General features: G+C 44.1%; 1 protein-coding gene across 4 annotated transcripts in view; it reads right to left on the bottom strand.

The window, feature by feature from the left end:
• The window catches only part of negr1 (neuronal growth regulator 1), a 390,601-nt gene that overhangs the window by 43,231 nt on the left and 325,343 nt on the right, over positions 1-22,027 (bottom strand). The window contains exon 8 of one of the 4 annotated variants that reach the window (XM_039002067.1): positions 15,557-16,564. The exons of 2 other annotated variants lie outside the window; for them this stretch is intronic. In XM_039002067.1, coding sequence (XP_038857995.1) covers positions 16,425-16,564 — 140 coding nt within the window. In that variant the 3' untranslated portion in view covers positions 15,557-16,424. Of the gene's footprint in view, positions 1-15,556; positions 16,565-22,027 lie in introns of those variants that run through there. One more of the 4 variants, XM_039002065.1, reaches the window with a different exon arrangement.

Here is a 22,027-nt window from a genome sequence, read left to right as displayed (position 1 = left end):
CTTTTTGGCCATCAAGAAAAACGCTCTGTCTGGTGCAAACCCAACACCTCTCCTCACCTCGAACACCATCCCCACAGTGAAGCATGGTGGTGGCAGCATCATGCTGTGGGGATGTTTCTCATCGGCAGGGACTGGGAAACTGGTCAGAATTTAAGGAATGGTGCTAAATACAGGGAAATTATTGAGGGAAACCTGTTTCAGTCTTCCAGAGATTTGAGACTGGGACGGAGGTTCACCTTCCAGCAGGACAATGACCCAGAGCATACTGCTAAAGCAACACTCGAGTGGTTTAAGGGGAAACATTTAAATGTCTTGGAATGGGCTTGGGGTTTTTTATAACCCAAGCCCAGACCTCAATTCATTTGAGAATCTGTGGTATGACTTAAGTATCGCTGTACATCAGCAGAACCCATCCAACTTGAAGGAGCTGGAGCAGTTTTTCCTTGAAGAATGGGCAAAATTCCCAGTGGCTAGATGTGCCGAGCTCATAGCGACATACTGCAAGAGACTTGCACCTGTACTCCAATGGTCTATCCCTTGCTGGAGTGTAGCTCAAACAAGTTGACCACTAAGAACCAATCAATATTATCCAAAATCCTTATACATTGTACATTTATTGGTGTATCACCACATAACTTGGCATGCAGATTCAGGTCTATTTCAGATGTCAACCCATACAGCCTCACCAATATCCAGCACATGATTGTGTTGTAAATAGCCCATGCCTGTCTCTTGACCTGTTTTACTCAGGGCTAAAAAGGTTGGCACACATGGTCAGTGGTATAAAAGAAGGTACTAAAGGTAGCCTGTAGAATATGGTTCTGATTGTCAGAGGAGGGGGAGAGAGGGGAAGCTACCGTGTCCCCCAGGTTTCCCTGATCCCAAATGGGGCCAGGAAAATGTGTGGTTTTAAATTATTTGGTTAATAATACAAAACAGCTAATATAAAGAAATTCCTACTATCATAAACCAAAAATTAAGATTAACTGCTTGGTGTAGCTACGTTGTCAGAGACAAGTGAGTGAATGATCTCTGTCAGAGACCTACACAACAATATACATAAACATGTTTTGGTTATTGTGTTCAGCTTGGGGTGATCTATATAGAAAATGGGATGTCCAGCTGGTGGCTGATCTTAACCAGGTCAGACATGGCAGTGCTAACCAGAGCAACGTGCCACCGCCGGTTGATAGTTGGTCTCAACCAAGTCCGCATAGCAGTTGACTTGCTCGTTCCTCCCACTCCATGTACACCAGGGTTCCCCAACTAGAGTCGTGCATGGGTCAATTTCTTTGGAGCTGCACCCAACCCGCACCCAACCCGCACCGGCCACATCAATTCCAGCCCCACCCAATAGCCGACATCAGGACATATTTTTCTCCACAACCCGACCCACCCACATACCATTGTTTCAAGAGACGATCCGTGACCCTCCAAATAACATCAATTTATTTAATTGTTTTTATGACTCCAGAGTAGTACACTATTAGGTTATTCCCATTCCCTGAATTAATGAATTTGTCTGCATGTCTGTTCAACATTTGGATAAAAGGAAACCATGCCATGAATTAAAAACGATATGCCTATTTTCTTATTTTCATAATGGGATTTGGCACATTCACACCTCAAATCACATAGAAAAAAAGCCTTCTTATCAAATGAAAGCCTAAAGCCGACATAACAAAACATTACCTTTACATTCAATATCGTTTACATAATCAAATAGTTTAATCTTAATTAAACAATCCCCAGAATTAAAAAATGCTAAAGGCTGTGAAAAACAGCCTATATTTATTTAGTAGGCTATTTGCTACTAAAACTTTTACCAGCCGCACAGGTTTAAACTTTATATGGCCAGTGTATATATATAGTCTGAACGAAAGCCTGAATTATTTTAATAATTAACTAATAATTAACTGAATTTGTCACGATCTTCAAAATGAGCGGACCAAGGCGCAGCGTGCATTGAGTTCCACATCTTTTTAATACAATGTGAAACTAGAAACAAAACAACAAAACTTACAAAGAACGTGAAGTCGTAGTGACCAAACACACTAACACAAACAATCAATATCCCACCAACCACAGGTGGAGAAATGGCTCCCTAAATATGATCCCCAATCAGAGGCAACAATAAACAGCTGCCTCTAATTGGGAACCATATTAGCACCAACATAGAAATAGACATACTAGTCACGCCCTGACCTACTACACCATAGAGAACCAAGGGCTCTCTATGGTCAGGACGTGACAGTATTATCGTAAACAAATACCTGCTTGCACTTTTTCAGGCTTTGTATCCATCTACCGGGTTGTTATCCTCCTTGTCCAAAATCCTTCCAACCCGGGGAATTCACTCGTGCAGCACGTGCTCTTTTGCACAACAGTATTTATACTTTGACATCACCATCTGCTCATCGATCACTCCAGTGTTAATCTGCTAAATTGTAATTACTCTGCTACTATGGCCTATTTATTGCCTTACCTCCTCACGCCATTTGCAGACACTGTATATAGACTTTCTTTTTTGCTATTGTCTTATTGACTGTACGCTTGTTTATTCCATGTGTAACTCTGTGTTGTTTGTGTCACACTGCTTTGCTTTATCTTGGCCATGTCGCAGTTGTAAATGGGAACTTGTTCTGTACTAGCTTACCTGGTTAAATAAAGGTAAAATACATTTTTTAAATGGTGTATTTCACCATCATCATAACCTTCCTTTTAATTTATCCTGTTCCGTTAGCCATTTCCCGTGAGCCAGGAGTCAGTGAAAATAAACTTGGTAACATATTTGCCCGTGGCGGAAGGGAACATAAACTCTGCATGAGGTGGACAAATGAAAGGCAGACATAGCCTAGCCTAAGCCACTACTAAAGGACACCAATAAGGAGAAGAGACTTGCTTGAGCCAAGAAACACGAGCAATAGACATTAGACCAGTGGAAATCTGTCCTTTCGTCTGATGAGTCCAAATTTGAGATTTTTGGTTCCAATCGCTGTGTCTTTGGGGGACGCAGAGTAGGTGAACGGATGATCTCCGTATGTGTGGTTCCCACCGTGAAGCATGGTGGAGAAGGTGTGATGATGTGGGTTGCTTTGCTGATGATACTCAGTGATTTATTTAGAATTCAAGGGACACTTAACCAGCATGGCTATCCAGCATTCTGCAGCATTCTGCAGCGATTCGCTATCCCATCTGGTTTGAGCTTAGTGGGTCTATCATTTGTTTTCCAACAGGACAATGACCCAACACACCTCCAGGCTGTGTAAGGGCTATTTGACCAAGAAGGAAAGTGATGGAGTGCTGCATCAGATGACCTGGCTTCCACAATCACCTGACCTCAACCCAATTGAGATGTTTTATTTGTATTTTTATTTAACCTTTTTTTAACTTGGGAAGTTAGTTAAGAACAAATTCTTATTTTACAATGATGACCTACCCCGGACGACGCTGGGCCAATTATGCGGAGCCCTATGGGACTCCCGATCACGGCCGGTTGTGATACAGCCCAGGATCAAACCAGGGTCGACCCTGGGCTGTATCACAGTGATTTCTCTAGCACTGAGATGCATTGCCTTAGACTGCTGCGCCACTCGGGAGCCCTGGGATGAGTTGGACCGCAGAGTGAAGGAACAGCAGCCAACAAGTGCTCATCAAATTTGGAAACTCCTTCAAGACTGTTGATAAAGCATTCCAAGTGAAGCTGGTTGAGAGAATGCCAAGAGTGTGCAAAGCTGTCATCAAGGCAAAGGGTGGCTGTTTTGAAGAATCTCAAATATATTTGGATTTGTTTAACACTTTTTTGGTTACTACATGATTCCATATGTGTTATTTCATAGTTTTGATGTCTCCACTATTATTCTACAATGTAGAAAATAGTAAAAAAAATAAAGAAAAACCCTTGAATGAGTAGGTGTGTTCAAAATTTTGACTGGTACTGTATATTTTTTACTTGATGGGGCAAATAAAGGGCCTATTGGGGGTTCCTGCACTACACCCTCCCATGGTTCCAATAGCTGTCTCAGGCCGATGCTTTGTTCTTGGAGAGCTATCATCCTGTAGGTCCAAACCCAATCTAGTGCATCTGATTATAATAATCAGCTGGTTGATAAGCTGGATCAAATGGAGTAAGAGCAAATACCTACAGGAGGTTACCTGGCACTCTCTGCTGGTATGCACATTTCAATTTTTTTATTTAACTACGCAAGTCAGTTAAGAACAAATTCTTATTTACAATGAAGGCCTACCGGGGAACAGTGGGTTAACTGCCTTGTTAAGGGGCAGAACAACAGATTTTTACCTGTTCAGCTTGGGGATTCGATCCAGCAACCTTTCGGTTACTGGCCCAATGCGCTAACCACTAGGCTACCTGCCGACCCTGCCGTCCAGAATATGAAGGATTGACAAAGAAAAGAGGAGAGGAAATAGTCAACCCACAGGATCACATTAAATTCACTAGTGAATAGGGAAGGAAAACATGTCATTCTGTGTTGTTGTGTCAGGTGCTGTTTACCTAACATGACGCACAGCTGTATGAGGGCTGTGCTGAAGTACGTGTAAACAGGACGCTTCTGTTCCCGCACTGACCTGTTCTTGCCAGCCGTCTTTGCCTCCCATACCTGGTTGTACTTACAGGTATCTACTTGTTTTTGGGCACACCCCCATACATGCCTCTAATGTTTCTGTTACTTTACACAATTCTGTTGTGAGCTGGATTTGGGAATGTTTATAGTGTCGGACTGTGCGGCTTATAATTGGCGATGGAGGAAATGGCTGCCATTTTAAGGGCTCTCAACCAATTGTGCTATTGCTTGTGTTTTTTCGTGTTATTTGTAACTTATTGTCACAACTTCCGCCGAAGTCGGTCCCTCTCCTTGTTCGGGCGGGTTTCGTCGGTCGACGTCACCGGTCTTCTAGCCATCGCCGCTCCACCTTTCATTTTCCATTTGTTTTTTCTTGTTTTCCTGCACACCTGGTTTACGTCTCCTCAAAATTACTATGTGTATTTATCCCTCTGTTCCCTCCATGTCTGTGTGGGGTATTGTTTATTTGTTGAGGTTGGCACGCTTCCGGCTGGTTAGCACCAGGTGTTATGTATACCTGTGTTTTGTGGCAGCCTGTACTTTGTACTTTGTTTGTGGTACTTTGTGCTGCCTTACTTGTTTTAGGCATTTGGTTTGGTGATGCTGTTACGTTCTGGTCTTACTATTTGCCTCAGTAATGTGCTTCGTGTTCACTCATCTCTGCTCTCCTGCGCCTGACTTCCATGCACCAGCTACACCCACTTATTTTGTACATAATGTTTCTGCCACCGTCTCTTATGACCAAAAAGAGCTTCTGGATATCAGGACAGCGATTACTCATCTCGTACAGGACAAAGATTTATTATTTAACGAGTCAGATGTGAAGGATTTACTTCAGACACCCGACAAGGCCAACATCTCCGTCATTCGCAGGAGACAGAGACAGAGATATCGCGGACGTAGGTCGAGGGGCCTTTAAAGGACCCGACGGCAAGTGGGCAATATGCCTCTACCATCAGTCCTATTAGCCAACGTACAATCATTGGATAACAAAATAGACGAGCTACGATCACAAATATCCTACCAACGGGACAGTAAAAATTGTAATATCTTATGTTTCACCGAGTCGTGGCTGAACGACGGCATGGATCAAATACAGCTGGAAAGTTTTACGCTGCATCGGCAAGATAGAACAGCTGCCACCGCTAAGACAAGGGGTGGCGGTCTGTGTATATTTGTAAACAACAGCTGGTGCATGAACTCTAATATTAAGTACGTCTCAAGGTTTTGCTCACCTGAGGTAGAGGATCTCATGATAAGCTGTAGACCACACTATTTACCAAGAGAGTTTATCTATATTTTTCGTAGCTGTCTATTTACCACCACAAACCAACGCTGGCACAGTAAAGTTTATAAAATGTGCCATTATGTAACATTTTTATTGTACAGCCTTTTAACCTCTCTAGGCAAGATGGGACACTACCGTCCCACCTGACCAACATCCAGTGAAAGTGCAGGGCGCCAAATTCAAAATACAGAATTGTACATTTTTAACATTCTTGAAAATACACATGCACTATGTCAAAATAAAGCTTAACTTCTTGTTAATCCAGCCACGGTGTCAGATTTCAAAACGGCTGTACGGCGAAAGCAAACAATGCGATTATCTGAGGACAGCACCCCATTAAACAAACACAGACAATCATATTTCATCCCGCCAGGCGCGACACAAAACTCAGAAATAACGATATAATTCATGCCTTACCTTTGAAGAGCTTCTTCTGTTGGCACTCCAATATGTCCCATAAACATCACAAACGGTCCTTTTGTTCGATTAATTTCATCGTTATATCTCCAAATTGTCCATTTATTTGGCGTGTTTGATCCAGAAAAACACCGGTTCCAACTCGCGCAACATGACTACAAAATATCTAATAAGTTACCTGTAATCTTTGTCCAAACATTTCAAACAACTTTCCTATTACAACTTTAGGTATTTTTTTACGTAAATAATCGATAACATTTAAGACGGGATAAACTGCGTTCAATAGCGGATAAAAACAAAGTGGAGCGAGCTTTCAGGTCGTGCGCCCCAACCACAACAGTACACTAGACTCGACCCTCGTTCTGAACAACCCTACTTCTTCCTTTCTCAAAGGAAAAACATCAACCAATTTCTAAAGACTGTTGACATCCAGTGGACGCGATTAGGAACTGCAAGCAAGTGCCTTAGAAATCTAGATCCACATAGAAAACCCATTGAAAAGAGAGTTACCTAAAAATAAACATTCCTGGATGGTCCTTGGGGGTTCACCTGCCAAATAAGTTCTGTTATACTCACAGACATCATTCAAACAGTTTTAAAAACTTCAGAGTGTTTTCTATCCATATCTACTAATAATATGCATATCCTAGATGTTGGGACTGAGTAGCAGGCAGTTTACTTTGGGCACACTTTTCAGTTGTAGACCCTACAGTGAAATGCTTACTTACGCATAGATAATAAACAGCGAGTAGCAACAGTGTAAAATCAAGAGAGGGGGTTCAATGTAAATAGTCCAGGTGGCCATTTGATAAGTTTAGTTGTTCAGCAGTCTTATGGCTTGGAGGGAGAAGCTTTTAAGGAGCGTTTTGGTCCTAGACTTGGCTCTCTGGTACCGCTTGCCGTGTGGTAGCAGAGAGAACAGTCTATAACTTGGGTAACTGGAGTCTTTGACATTTTTTTAGGGCCTTCCTCTGACACCGCCTAGTATATAGGTCCTGGATGTCAGGAAGCTTGGCCCCAGTGATGTACTGTCCCCTTTGAGAGAATTGCAATGGACCTAGTGGGGCCCCTGGTAAAGTACGCCAAAGGGCACAAATATATCCTGGTGATTCTAGACTATGCCACCCGCTACCCAGAGGCAATGGCCTCGAAAGGTATTGCCAAGGATCTAGTGATGTCCTTCAGCTGAGTGAGAACAGCCAAGGAGATCATCACTGACCAGGGGACCCCCTTCATGTCTCGGATCATGCATGACTTGTGCAAGCTCCTGAAGGTAAAACAAATCTGTACTTCCGTGTACCACCCTCAGACAGATGGGTTTGTTGAAAGGATTTATGAAAAACTTAAAGAGCATGCTCCGTAAGGTAGTAGTCCAGAATAGAAGGAACTGGGACCAGATGTTTCCATATTTGCCCTTTTTAATTATCCCTGTTCAAGCTCCTATATGGAAGACAACCTCAGGGCCTCCTGGACATTGCAAAGGAGACCTGGGAGACTGAGCCAAGCTTGCATCACAGTATCATTGACCATGTGGCTGAAATTGGTGATCAGATACAGAAGTTGTGGCCAAAGGTAAGAGAGCATATGGCTGAAGCCTAAGAAACACAGAGGAGGGTCTACAACTGGGGAGCTCAACCCAGAGAATCCCAGAATGGTGAGAAAGTTCTGGTACTGGTGTCCACAACAGTATGTTTCTGTAACCTGGAAGAGGCCATATGAGATCCTGGGGAAGGTGAGTCCAGTGAACTACAAAGATTGGTAATATGTAGATGTAGGTAGAGTTAAAGTGACTATGCATAGATAATAAACAGAGAATAGCAGCAGCATAAAAGGGGGGGGGGGGTGGAAATAGTCTGGGTAGCCATTTGATTAGCTGTTCAGGAGTCTTATGGCTTGGGGATAGAAGCATGCATGCCGTGCAGTAGCAGAGAGAACAGTCTATGACTAGGGTAGCTGGAGTCTTTGACAATTTTTAGAGCCTTCCTCTGACACCGCCTGGTATAGAGGTCCTAGATGGCAGGAAGCTTGACGCCAGTGATGTCCTGGGCTGTACGCACGACACTCTGTAGCACCTTACGGTCAGATGCCGAGCAGTTGCCCTACCAGGCAGTGATGCAACCGGTCAGAATGCTCTCAATGGTGCAGCTGTAGAACTTTTTGAGGATCTGGGGACCCATGCCAAATCTTTTCAGTCTCCTGAGGGGGAAAAGGTGTTGTCCGTACTCTCTTCATGACCATGATGGTTCGTTGGTGATGTGGACACCAAGGAACTTGAAATGCTCGACCTGCTCCACTACAGCCCCGACGATATTAATGGGGGCTTGTTCGGCCCGCCTCTTCCTGTAGTTCACGATCAGCTCCTTTGTCTTGTTCACATTGAAGGAGAAGTTGTTGTCCTGGCACCACACTGCCAGGTCTCTGACGTCCTCCCAATAGCCTGTCTCATCGTTGTTGGTAATCAGGCCAAACACTGTTGTGTCGTCAGCAAACTTAATGATGGTGTTGGAATCATGCTTGGCCCTGCAGTTGTGAGTGAACAGGTAGCATAGGAGGGGACTAAGCACACACCCCTGAAGGCAACCCAGTGTTGAGGATCAGTGTGGCATACGTGTTGTTGCCTACCCTTACCACCTGGGGACGGCCCTTCCGGAAGTCCAGGATCCAGTTGCAGAGGGACGTGTTTAGTCCCAGGGTCCTTAGAAAAAGCCATATCTCAGACTGGCCAATAAAAATTTAAGATTAAGATGGGCAAAAGAACACAGACACTGGACAGAGGAACTGTGCCTAGAAGGCCAGCATCCCGGAGTCACCTCTTCACTGTTGACATTGAGACTGGTGTTTTGTGGGTACTATTTAATGAAGCTGTCAGTTGAGGACTTGTGAGGCATCTGTTTCTCAAACTAGACACTGTAATGTACTTGTTCTCTTGCTCAGTTGTGCATCAGGGCCTCCCACTCCTCTTTTTATTCTGTTTTGAGCCAGTTTGCGCTGTTCTGTGAAGGGAGTAGTACACAGCGTTGTACGAGATCTTCAGTTTCTTGGCAATTTCTCGCATGGAAGAGCCTTCATTTCTCAGAACAAGAATAGACTGACGAGTTTCAGAAGAAAGTTCTTTGATTCTGGCCATTTTGAGCCTGCATTCGAACCCACAAATGCTGATGCTCCAGATACTCAACTAGTCTAAAGAGGGACAGTTTTGTTGCTTCTTTAATCAGAACAACAGTTTTAAGCTGTGCTAACATAATTGCAAAAGGGTTTTCTAATGATCAATTAGCCTTTTAAAATGATAAACTTGGATTAGCTAACACAACGTGCTATTGGAACACAGGAGTGTTGGTTGCTGATAATGGGCCTCTGTACGCCTTTGTAGATATTCCATAAAAAAATCTGACGTTTCCAGCTACAATAGTCATTTACAACATTAACAATGTCTACACTGTATTTCTGATCAATTTGATGTTATCTTAATGGACAATTTTTTAAATTTTCTTTCAAAAACAAGGACATTTCTAAGTGACCCCAAACTTTTGAATGGTAGTGTACTTGTCGACATAGTCTCATCAGGGAGCCTGCTCGTTTGCCTCTCTCGCGCGGTCTCTTCATCTTTCTAGTCCCGGGGTTTAGGGCCTGGTCCGGGATGAGCAGTACATCCACAGCTGCCGACTCGTTTAAGTAGAAATCTTCATCCAAATTGAGGTTAGTAATCGCTGTTTTGAAGTCCAGAAGCTGTTTCTGTCATAGGAAATGATGGCGAAAATATTATGTACAAAAAATACTCAAAATAGCAGAATTGGACAGGAGCCCGTTAGACGGCAACTCTCCATCTCTGCATCACCATCTCAGAGATAAGAGATGAGAGAGTGGCTAGGTTTAAGTTCGCGTCACTGCCCCGAACACAGATCAAATAGATATCCAGTCAAGACATGCTGCATTCTCACTTTGATCTGTTTATCTGTTTCTGTTAAACTAAGAGTAATTATTAGTAGTTAGCATGTGTGTTTTCACCATTCATTAGCTATCATTCATTTGCTATTAACTAGAAGATTCGATTTAATTACATCAACAACGCCTTTCATGAATATTCAAAGAAAAGGTGAAGGTCATAATTGATCTTTCTCTGTGATTCGAGTTCCACTGTTGACAACTTTGTGGAATTTCTTGTAGGTCATTTCAAATCTGATTCTGGCAAATGTAGCTATTTATTTGTCCCCCTTTTCTAGAGAAAACTAGCAAACGGATCGCGGCGCCATCTGGTGGCCATTTTTAAGGAATGGAGTTCCCAGTTGATTTGCAGATTTTCAATAGAGAATATGGAGGATTGACGGGGAAAAGAGGACAGGGAAAAGTCCATTTGACATGCATTAATCAATCAAAACGTAATATGCTATCATCACGTCCATAATATTCTTCCATTTCGCTTTGGAAAGCGGCATGGCTGAGGCCTACCGGGAGCCCACCCCTCTTCTTTGCAGAGAACTCCTCAGCCCTAGACTGCATTAGGAAAAAACTGTAGAGCAAAATGGACTTATCCTCTCTCCTCCCTGCAAATCCACTCTGACAAAAGTGCCTGGGATTCTTTTGGCATGCTAATTATCAATGTCAATGCTGACAGGACAGAGGATGAGGCTTTTCTAGCTCAACTCATTGATTGTTTTACTATGTTAATGCAAGAGGGAATTGTAAAATGTGCGCTTATGACTTCAGAGCCCTGGATGGCCTTGGGGGTACGTGTCTTCAGATCTCTTGCCGACTGCATCATGACCCTCTTAATCACGGCGAGGGGCCCAGTGAAAGTCCAATCACGGGCCACTGGATGTCTTGCCACTGGTGATGAGCTTGCTAAAGGGTTAATGGTCTCTGTGTGTGGTCCTCAGTGTCTGTTCCTTCAAAGCAGTTTAATTTGAGTTCAATAATTACATGAGTACAACCAAGTGAGGCAACATTGAGCGCTGTAAGGTAGCTCAGTGGGAAAATATGTCATTGGATGTGATGCACACAAGAATTAGTGCATGTGTGTGTTTGAGGGTCAGGGTGTGCATTTATCGTTTCCCTGTGTGTGTGTGTGTGTGTGTGTGTGTGTGTGTGTGTGTGTGTGTGTGTGTGTGTGTGTGTGTGTGTGTGTGTGTGTGTGTGTGTGTGTGTGTGTGTGTGTGTGTGTGTGTGTGTGTGTGTGTGTGTGTGTGTCAGGGTGTGTATTTAGTGCAGCCTATGCATGTTTGTGTCAGTGTAGTCCTCCCATACCTCCTGAGGGCTGTATAATTCACTGTGAAATTCTCAAGCTGAGTACCTAATGGTGAGCGACATGCTTGAGCGAGGCAGTGTTTATGTGGGAATTTTGGAGGCCACAAAATAGATAGAAATTGAGCCAATATGACTGCTAACCTTGATTAACAGGCCATCATCCAGACTGCTCCCCAAAGAGAATGGCATTTCTGAATGTCATGACCTTTCCTAACCACATTAAAAACCTCATAGTTTTGTTAATCAATAAAAAATCCAAACCATCATGAAAGTAAGAGGAAAAACCATCTGAAGAATATGTATTCATGTGTGTTAGGGGGATATCTCGTTTTACCTGTCATCTGTAGAAGCTAAATGAGAAGATATTTCTCGGCGGGGTGACAGTGAGTGAGATGTGTATGTGTGTGTGATGGGTACTGTGGACGGATGGAGGGGGAAAATGGTCTTGGAAAGAGCAGCCCTGTTCGTCCAGGGCTCTCAGAGGTAATTGGGTTCCAGAATAAGACACTGTCACTACTGCCCCACAAGTACATAGTACATCCTGATGGGCGGGGAAAAAACTGAAAACATCAAACTCGACAGAAAAACGAGAGAGAGTGGGTTAGAATATAGGGGTCCCCCCCCCCAAAAAAATGATAATGCATATACTAATTCACAAGGGTCAGTGTTTAGCAGTGTTGTTTCTGGAAGCTGTGGGCACTGTATCGTGACTCTCCAGCCTCCCCTCTCCCTCCAATGTCAATCGTAGACGGCCTGTAATGTTGGAGAGACTAATTACTGTGTAATTTCAACTCTTATTGTAGGGAGACATATAGACATCGAACCCCTTCTCCATGCAAATACTGGTGGAGATTAAATGGTCACTGGTGAACAAAGTCCTGAAGGTAAAGAGGCTATGGGCAGAGTGGCAAAAGAGAATACCCTGGCACAGACACATGGAAGATTGATTATTGGTTATTTTGATTATTTGTGAATTTGTATTGTATTTGTGAGACATTCTACTGCACTGTTGGGGCTAGAAACACAAGCATCTCGCTGCACGTGCTATAACACCTGCAAATCTGTGTACGCGACAAATAAACTTTGATTTGAATGGGAATCTGCTGACAGCCAGTTGTCATATTAAACCCAAATATTCCAAGCCAAGACACATCAAGTCACAAATGGACAGGAACATACCGGATGTTACTTGGCCGTATACCTGACCACAGTAAGGCCAAGCCTGTTGGATTTCTGTCTTCTTTTGTTGGATATGCCGGTAAACAGCTTAGCTGTCCGGTAGCAGAGAGGGACCGGAAGACCTGTGTAGAAAGGCTCAAAGACGAGCTAGGTTTTGGTTTGGTTTTATTGTTACCCATTGCTGTGGCGTATTCTGTTGTTTCTTTCCCTGAATAAAAGTCCTGGATCATTTCCCTGGAAAAAGGTCAATTCTGCTCTACGCTTGAGTTACTTCACACTCTCGTCAGATGTTGACCAGCCCCCCCCCCCCCCCCCCGACCGCTACACTGGTGGAGAATGTAGGCATTATTCCTTCGAGCTTCAAGGGCAAGTGACAAGAGACTGTGAAGTAATACCAGATCATGGAGAACCTCATCAAGTAGCTGGCTCATGACAGCCAAGCCCAGCTCGACATGCACAGGGAGTTAATTTCAGAGCAAAGGAATCAAAATGCTAGGTTGTTGGCCCACCTACAAACCCTCACTGTTTGTGCTCCACAGGCAACCCCAGCCAGTGGACCCAACCCAGGAAGGTTCCTGTTGAAAATGACACAGGCGGAGGACTTGGAGGCCTACCTCTTAACCAGCAACACGGGAGGGTTGGCCCAAGAACACCAGGGCTGGGTTGCTTGGACCCTTTCTGGTGTGAGAAGCACAACAGGCCTACTATGACCTATTAGATGACCAGGCTGAAAACTTCAAGGTGGTTAAAGGCAGCGGTTCTTGCCCGGTATGGGTATGCGTTAATGACCCGGGCCTTGAAGTTCCACGAATGGACCTTTGTTCCCGCCCAGTCAGTCTGGTTGCAGAGTGACCCCTAAGGGCCCAGCGTGGTGGAGAGTGGTAATGGACCACTTCCTATGGGGCCCTTCCCCATAATGCCAATAAGGTGGCCAGCAAGGGCAATCCACAGTCCGTGGACCAACAATGGATCTGCTGAAGTCTGGTAAGACAGACCCAGTTGGGGGGAGGCCCTGTCACTTAATGAACTCCTGTTGGGCCCATAAGGAAACAGTCCCCACAATTCCAACCAAAGTAGATGGAAGAGATGCAGAAGCCCTGTTGGACTCCGACAGTATGCGGTCATTGATACCGCCACAGCTAGTAGGTGAGCACAATCGTACCCCAGAGAATCCTGTGGCAGTAGACCTGCCTTCACGAGGACACCAAGTAATATCCAATGACAGTGGTGAAGCTTACAACCCCTCAAGGGAACTGTCAACTTCAAGTAGGCTTAGTCCCCAACCTCCCTGTACCCCACCTGGGGCTTGGAGGAAAACCAAACATGCCATGGCCCAAGAACCCCTCCAAAAGTCAACAAAAAACCCTATTTGCGCTGCCCAGGGGAACCCGGATGGAGCCTCCACTGAGCCGGGATAAGAGGAAGAATCAGCAGGACCCTTCGATCCATTCCCAGTCTGGGAGCTGTCAGAGGAAGATCTTGGGGAGGGGCCCATCAGTCTCAACCTCAAAGGCCAGTTCGGAACAGCCCACCTGGGTGTCCAAAAGACAAAGAACAGGGTCCTGGCTGGGAGTGGTAAGAGCCGTGGAGGATTATTGCCGGTCGTGTCCTGAATGCCAACTCACTGCACCTAAACCTCACTTCACAAATCCTCTAATCCCTCTTCCTAGCATAGATCAAATCGAATCAAATTGTATTCGTCACATGCGCCGAATACAACACGTGTCGACCTTACCGTGAAATCCTTACTTTCAAGCAATAACCAAAAATGCAGTTCAAGTAATAGAGTTAATAAAATATTTACTAAATTAAGTTAGAAAAAATCTAATCAATCACAAGGTAACACAATAAATGTACATAACCATAATGAGAATATATACAAGGGGTACAGGTACCGAGTCAATGTGAGGGGGTACAGGATAGTTGAGGTAATTTGTAAAGTGACTATGCATAGATAATAAACAGAGAGTAGCAACAGTTTAAAAACAAAAGGGGGATCAATGTAAATAGTCCTGGTGGCCATTCATTTTGCAACTAATTTCATGTTTGTTTTCATGGAAAACAAGGACATTTCTAAGTGACCCCAAACTGCTGAACGGTAGTGTATATGTTTAATCCATTTTGAATTTGAACATTTACACATTTTCTACTACTTATCAACTAATTTTAACATCCCAGTGTAGTCAAAAACATGTGTTTTATATATTTTTCAACAGTATGAGTTCGGAATAATACTGTGAAATTGTGAAAAGGATGATAATGCCCTTTTTAGTGTAAGAGTTGTTGGAAAAGGCCACCTGAAATGTTGACCTGTTTTGGTGGGATGGAGACAAATCAAGTGACAAATCAAATTTGTCATATGCGGTGAATACAACAGGTGTAGACCTTACAATGAAATGCTTACTTACAAGCCCTTAATCAACAATACAGTTAAAGAAATAGAGTTGATAAAATATTTACTAAATAAACTAAAGTAAAATGAATATAATCAATCAAAAAGTAACACAATATATGTACATAACAATAACGAGGCTATATACAGGGGGTACTGGTACCGAGTCAATGTGCGGGGGTACAGGATAGTCGAGGTAATTTGTAAAGTGACTATGCATAGATAATAAACAGCGAGTAACAGCAGTGTAAAAACAAAGGAGGGGGGGGGTTAGGGGAGTTCAATGTAGTCCGGGAAGCTAGTTGATTAGTTGTTCAGCAGTCTTATGGCTTGGGGATAGAAGCTGTTAAGGAGCCTTTTGGTCCTAGACTTGACTTTCCGGTACTGCTTGCCGTGCGGTAGCAGAGAGAACAGTATGACTTGGGTGACTGGAGTCTTTGACAATTTTTTGGGGTCTTCCTCTGACACCGTCTAGTATATAGGTCTTGGATGTCAGGAAGCTTGGCCCCAATGGCCACAATGATGTACTGTCCCCTTTGAGAGAATTGCAATGGACCTGGTGGGGCCCCTGGTAAAGTACGCTAAAGGGCACCAAAATATTCTGGTGATTCTAGACTATGCAACCTGCTACCCAGAGGCTATTCCCCTAAGAACTATGACCTCGAAAGGTATTGCCAAGGAACTGGTGATGTTCTTCAGCCGAGTGGGAATAGCCAAGGAGATCATCACCGACCAGGGGACCCCCTTCATGTCTCGGATCATGCAGGACTTGTGCAAGGTCCTGAAGGTAAAAAAAATCTGCACTTCTGTGTACCACCCTCAGACAGATGGGCTTGTTGAAAGGTTTAATAAAAGAGCATGCTCTGTAAGGTAGTAGACCAGAATGGAAGGAACTGGGACCAGTTGTTGCCATATTTGCTCTTTTCCATCTTTTTGATTCTCCCCGTTCGAGCTCCTATATGGATGACAACCCCAGGGCCTCCTGTGTATTGCAAAGGAGACCTGAGAGACTGAGCCAAGTCCGCATCACAGTATCATTGACCATGTGGTGGAATGGGTGATCGGCTGCAGATGTTGTGGCCAATGGTAAGAGAGCATATGGCCAAAGCCCAAGAAGCACAGAGGAGGGTCTACAACTGGGGAGCTCAACCCAGAGAATTCCAGAATGGGGACAGAGATTTGGTACTGGTGCCCACAACAGAAAATACGTTTCTGTCCACCTGGAAGAGGCAATATGAGATCCTGGAGAAGGTGAGTCCAGTGAACTACAAAGTTCGGCAGACAGGGCCCCGGAAGCCAGTGCAAATATACCACATTAACCTTCTCAAAAAGTGGCATGCCTGAGAGGCGTTGCTTGGAGCAGCTTGGTCCCCTGTCCCCACAGAAGCGGCTCGAGAGGCAGGGCTGTCTTCTCTCCCCTCCCAGGGCAAACAACCTTGATGCACCACCATATCCACACAAAACCTGGAAAGAAGGTAGCAGTAGCATCATAAGTAAGCATTTCACTGTTGTATTCGGCACATGTGACTAATACAATTTGATTTGATTTAATTACGGCCTTATAGGATCCCAGAGGCCAGATGGGTGGCTTTGAAAAAGGAGGAGGGCCAGGTGCTAAATATGGGGATTATCAAGCCACCCCAGCCTGATCATCTTAGGGCTGAAGTCGGATGGGTCGGTAAGGTTTTGCAATGACTTACAAAAACGAAATGAGATATCAAAATTTGACTCTTATCCTATGCCCTGTGTAGATGAGCTGATTGACCGCCTGGGTAACACCCAGTATATCAACACCCTGGATCTTAAAATGGGGTACTGGCTCAAGAGGCGAGGGAGAAGTTGACTTTTGCCATGCCTACAGGGCTGTACCATTACACGGTTCTACCCTTCAGCCTGCATGGAGCTCCGCCTACTTTTCAGAGGCTAATGGATAGGGTCCTGAGACCCCACAGTGAGTGCTCAACAGCATCTTTGGATGACGTGATTGTGTACAGCCCTAACTGGAAATCTCACCTGAAGCAGCTCAACGCTGTCTTGGAGGTTCTTCACAGAGCAGATCTAACCCCCAATGCAAAAAATGGAAAGAGATGGTGGTCCAGACTGATGCCTGCAACACAGGGGTGAGAGCTGTCTCTTCCCAAGAGGTACGAGCGGAGGAGCATCCCATCTTATACATCATCCGGAAGCAGTTGCCCCGAGATATCAAATACTCAACAGTGGAGAAAGAGTGCCTAGCGGTGCAGTGGGCATTGAAGTTAAAGTACTACCTCCTGGGACGACACTTCACTCTGGTCACGGACCATGCTCCTCTAGTCTGGATGTCAAAGAACAAGGAGACCAACGAAAGAGTAACCAGGTGGTTTCAATCACTCCAACTGTATTGTTTCTCTGTAGTCCACAGGTCCGGGTCGAAACATGGGAATGTTTCGACCCTCTTCACTTGCAGTCACTTAGTAGCCTACTCCCGACCGGTCACGTTGTACAGCACCCTGAGGGTTTCATTTTTCTTGGAGTAGAAACAGCATAATACTAATCAAATTAATTAAGCAACATTTCTTAAAATCAATCCCATATACTATGTTCTTACAAAAAAGGTTTAAAATTCTCTAGTACAGCCAATATTAAAAACAGTCAAACGCTTCTCAAAGTTGCCCTCTGGTGGTCAAACTAGCACTAACTAGCATAAATGGCTACAATGGTTGACACTTAACTAACGTGCCATAGAATTGCCCGCAAGCTGTGCTGCAGCACAACACAACTTTTAAAGGAAGAACCACTGTATGCTTTCTTTATTAATTCAAAAAGCTTTTAAACATTACTTCGAAATTACACCCATTTAACTCTGCCAAAGAGTAGTCTTGCCAGAGAAGAAAGGTACCTATGGTGTGCTATCCTCTACGTGTAATGTTCAAATTGGCTAGAAAGCTTTATTTTCTGATTTACTGTGGCCTCTATTGTAAGTGTATGGCTTTCTTCAATCATAACCATTAATGTACTGACCATTAGAGTCTGAGAAAGGGAATATACCCTTGTGTCTCAATTATAGAGAAAGACTAAATCTCCAGAGCAATCTTGGATGTCTATAAAATAATATGACTATCCATTTTCTGCTTCAGGTCTCACAGCCTCTGAGCTTGTCTATGGGGCAGAATCACAAAAACATGTCATATGAATCCCATTTTTTAGCTTTCCAATTAAATCAAGATTAATCATTTGAGCAAAAAAAGAAAACAGCAACCAAGTGGTTTGGTATTTTCCAACTTTTTTGCCAACTTTTTGTTCACAGGTACATGTAAGTATGTGTGAGGCTTTGAAAAACACTTGTAACTCTTTTAATCTGACATCAAAAAAGGGAAAAGATGCTGAGACCTGAAAGCAGTACATTGCATGAAGTACTTTGATCTCAGGCGCCGTGATAGAAATGAGAGATATAGAGAGTAAATAAAAGTAATACTTGGGAAGGAAAGTTAATGGCAACAGTATAAAACCAATGTCTACTTTATAACCAATAACTAAAATGAGAGAATGGAACAATGGACTGAGTGAGTTCAGTGACATTCAGGAAAAGAGAAGTGGAAGGGGAGACAGAGCTCAGTCCAAACACCCCCGACCACCACCACACTCATTAACTTCAGGGGGGCACGGTGGGGGAGTCAGAAAAGTTTGTGTAGTAATTGTTTTCCCGGCTTCCTGGGTATTTACCACGGTTTAGTGTGCGGCAGCACGTGAGACTGACAGCACGCTGAAGCCTGCATTTAATGGCCACCGCTCCAGTGGACATCCGGAGTGGGAGAGAAAATCAGAGGGAGAGAGTGCATGTGGGAGAGAGGCACGGATAATAGAGAGTGGGAGAGAGAATAGGAGCGGTCAGGATGATGATCTGGGGGCACAGCCATTTGTAGCTGCATCCCCTCTCTGAATGCTGAGAAAACCAAGGCTGAAAATTAATCTTCACAGGGGTCGAGAGAGGAGAAGGGAGAGAGGAGGACTTAAGCCCATGAAATATGTGTGTATCTGATTATGTATTTTATATCGGGGGGGGGGTAGGAAAAACGGTAACTGGCCAATGCTGGAATTTAAAATGTGCTCAGAATCATCCCAGACATAAGAATCTAAGATTTGGGAATACCAAATTAATACCATGTCCATTTGCATTCACTCTCAACAGTTTGTGTTTACAACAATCAGAATATGACTTTGAAAAATCTGAATTTCCATTTTGAGTTACCATTAAAGACAGGATTTCTTATGTTATCATTGGGTGTGGCAAAGGAAGCTTAGGGGCTAGATTCAATCAGAACCACCTTAACCCACGATAACTGACAACTGCATAGCATATGATTGATTTTTGTTAAGTCAACGTCGAGCAATAAGGTGTCGGTTATCGCCGATGTAACTCGAGGTGTAACTGTATTGGAGTTGTTAAATCAGCGAGCAGCTTTTAACTTATCACAAATATTGCCATTGGATGCATTGAGTCACATTACCAGAAATATCATGCAGCCGTATTACGAAGTTCAAACACTGAAATGTGTGCTGTAATCTACACCTTGGTTAGGCTGACAACGATCCTTATTATTTTGTTTAATCATTTTTCATTTGAGCATCATTATCTTTATATATAGCCTTCACTTTTTTGTTCTGAACTTCTAACGCGGGTAGAAAGGGTGACAATGACTACAAGAGCTGCTGCTCACTGATTTGTCAGCTCCAACACAGTTACACCTCAGACATTGCCCAAACAAAAACAATTAAATGCTATGCATTTTGTCGGTTATCACGGGTTAACGTTGAACTGATTGAATCTAGGCCTTATTCTCTCAAATGTGCTTGTAGAATATGCCACGGTGTATGGTGTGTACCACACTTGGGACAATGGACATTGTCAACACCATACATTGACAATATCAGCTAGAATACCAGCCAGGCTAGAATACCAATCTAACAACAAAATAAAACGAATGTCTCTTCATTTACTTTCATGAACAAAATTACTTGCAGAGACAGCATTCATTATTCTGTTACGTCAAACCAAGCTACTCCAGCTGGTTATGGCTACCTGTGTCACCGCTGTTCCACGGCCTCGCTGTACTGTACAATTCTAAAATCAAAATAACTGAACTGTCTCTCCCTACTGTCTCCTTTAAATACATTACATACAAATAATCTTGCTCCATCACCACTATCCTTGTGTACCGTCCTCCAAAAGCGAATAAATCATTCTTGTCTGAACTATCTTAACGACTCACCATTGCTGTCCCAGTCTCTGCTTAGTGTTGCTTGGCAATATGAATATTCACGTGGACTCATCAAACTCAAAACTTGCCTCTGATTTCATTGCTGTTCCGGACTGTTTCAATATTATCAAATGTCAATTTTCCTACTTGCACTAAAGGAAGCATACTTGACCTCATCTGCTCTCTCTCATATGTCACCCTTCCCTGTTCCCACTGTCTGACCACAAGATACGTCATTTCTCTCTTACCTCATACTCACCCCATAACACTGACAACTGCCTCATCTCCTTCCGCAACATCAAAGCTTTTGACCCCCTCCAACTCTCATGCCATCTGCTCTGCCCTGCCCCTTGACCATGCCCCCAACTCACCGGATGAACTAGCTGCACAAATCAATAATGCTCTATCTCTCCCTCAACTCTCTGGCCCTCATCCAAACTAAACCGACTCCTTCTCCTCCTCCCCCCGGTTTACCCTTGAGGTAGGCGCCCTGAAGCAAGCTGGCCGCTGCCTGGAGTGCCGGAAAAGGAAGTCTGAGCTCACTGTCTACGCAGTGGCCTTCAAACTCCACCTCTCCACCTAAATGTTATTTTACTCAACCTTTATTTACCTAGGCAAGTCAGTTAAAAAAAAAATCTTATTTACAATGACGGCCTACGCCGGCCAAACCCTAACCCGGACGACGCTGGGCTAATTGTGCGCCGCCCTATGGGACCTACAGAGATGCCCTCAGTGCTGCCAGGTCCACCTACTCCCGGACTCTGTTCTCCACTGTCAGCAAACTACTTCAGCCCCGTGACGACATCTTCTCTACTCACTTCTCTACTCACTCCACTGAACTCTACAACTCTCTCCTTATATCTCAAAGCTCATCATGTCATCCAAAGCTACAAGTTGCTCCCTGGATCCTCTCCCCACTGTTCTCATCAAAGCCTGCCTGCCTGCTCTCTGTCCATATATCACACACATTGTCAACCTCTCCCTTTCCCACATAACTGTCCCGTCTAACTACAAAACAGCTGCAGTCATCTCCATCTTAAAAAAGCCAGGACTGGACCCCACTATCCTCAATAACTTCCGGCCCATTTCCAACTTCCCCTTCCTTGCCAAGACTCTGGAACGTACTGTTGCCTCCCAATTACAAACCCACCTGCTAATCAACAACCTGTTCAAGCCCCTCCAGTCTGGTTTCCGCCCCCTCCCCAGTACTGAAACTGCACTCCTCAAAGTTATCAATGACCTCAACTCTGCTGATGCTGGTGCCATTAACATCCTGATTCTCCTTGACCTGAGTGCCACTTTTAACACAACAAGTCATCAGATCACAAACCGGACCCACTACATCTCCCTCAATGGCCACACCTCAGCCTCAGCGGCAGTTATACAGGGTGTCCCCCTAGGCTCTGTGCTGGGTCCCTTACTCTTCATCATCTACAATCTCCCCCTTGGTCAGATACTCCATCACTTCAACCTTGACTTCCACTGCTATGCTAATGACACCCAGATCTACCTCAGCACCAAATCCGTCCTTAACCCACCACTGACCCACATTGAATCCTGCTCCTCTGCAATAAAAACATAGATGCAACAAAACTTCATCAAGCTCAACAGTGATAAAACGTAACTCCTCCTCACAGGCACCAAATCAAATAAAATGTTATTTGTCACATGCACCGAATACAACAGGTGT

The sequence above is a fragment of the Salvelinus namaycush genome, chromosome 10 (assembly GCF_016432855.1).
Source record: "Salvelinus namaycush isolate Seneca chromosome 10, SaNama_1.0, whole genome shotgun sequence".
In the NCBI taxonomy this organism is placed as follows: Eukaryota; Metazoa; Chordata; class Actinopteri; order Salmoniformes; family Salmonidae; genus Salvelinus; species Salvelinus namaycush.
This window is presented reverse-complemented; position numbering and strand designations above follow the sequence as displayed.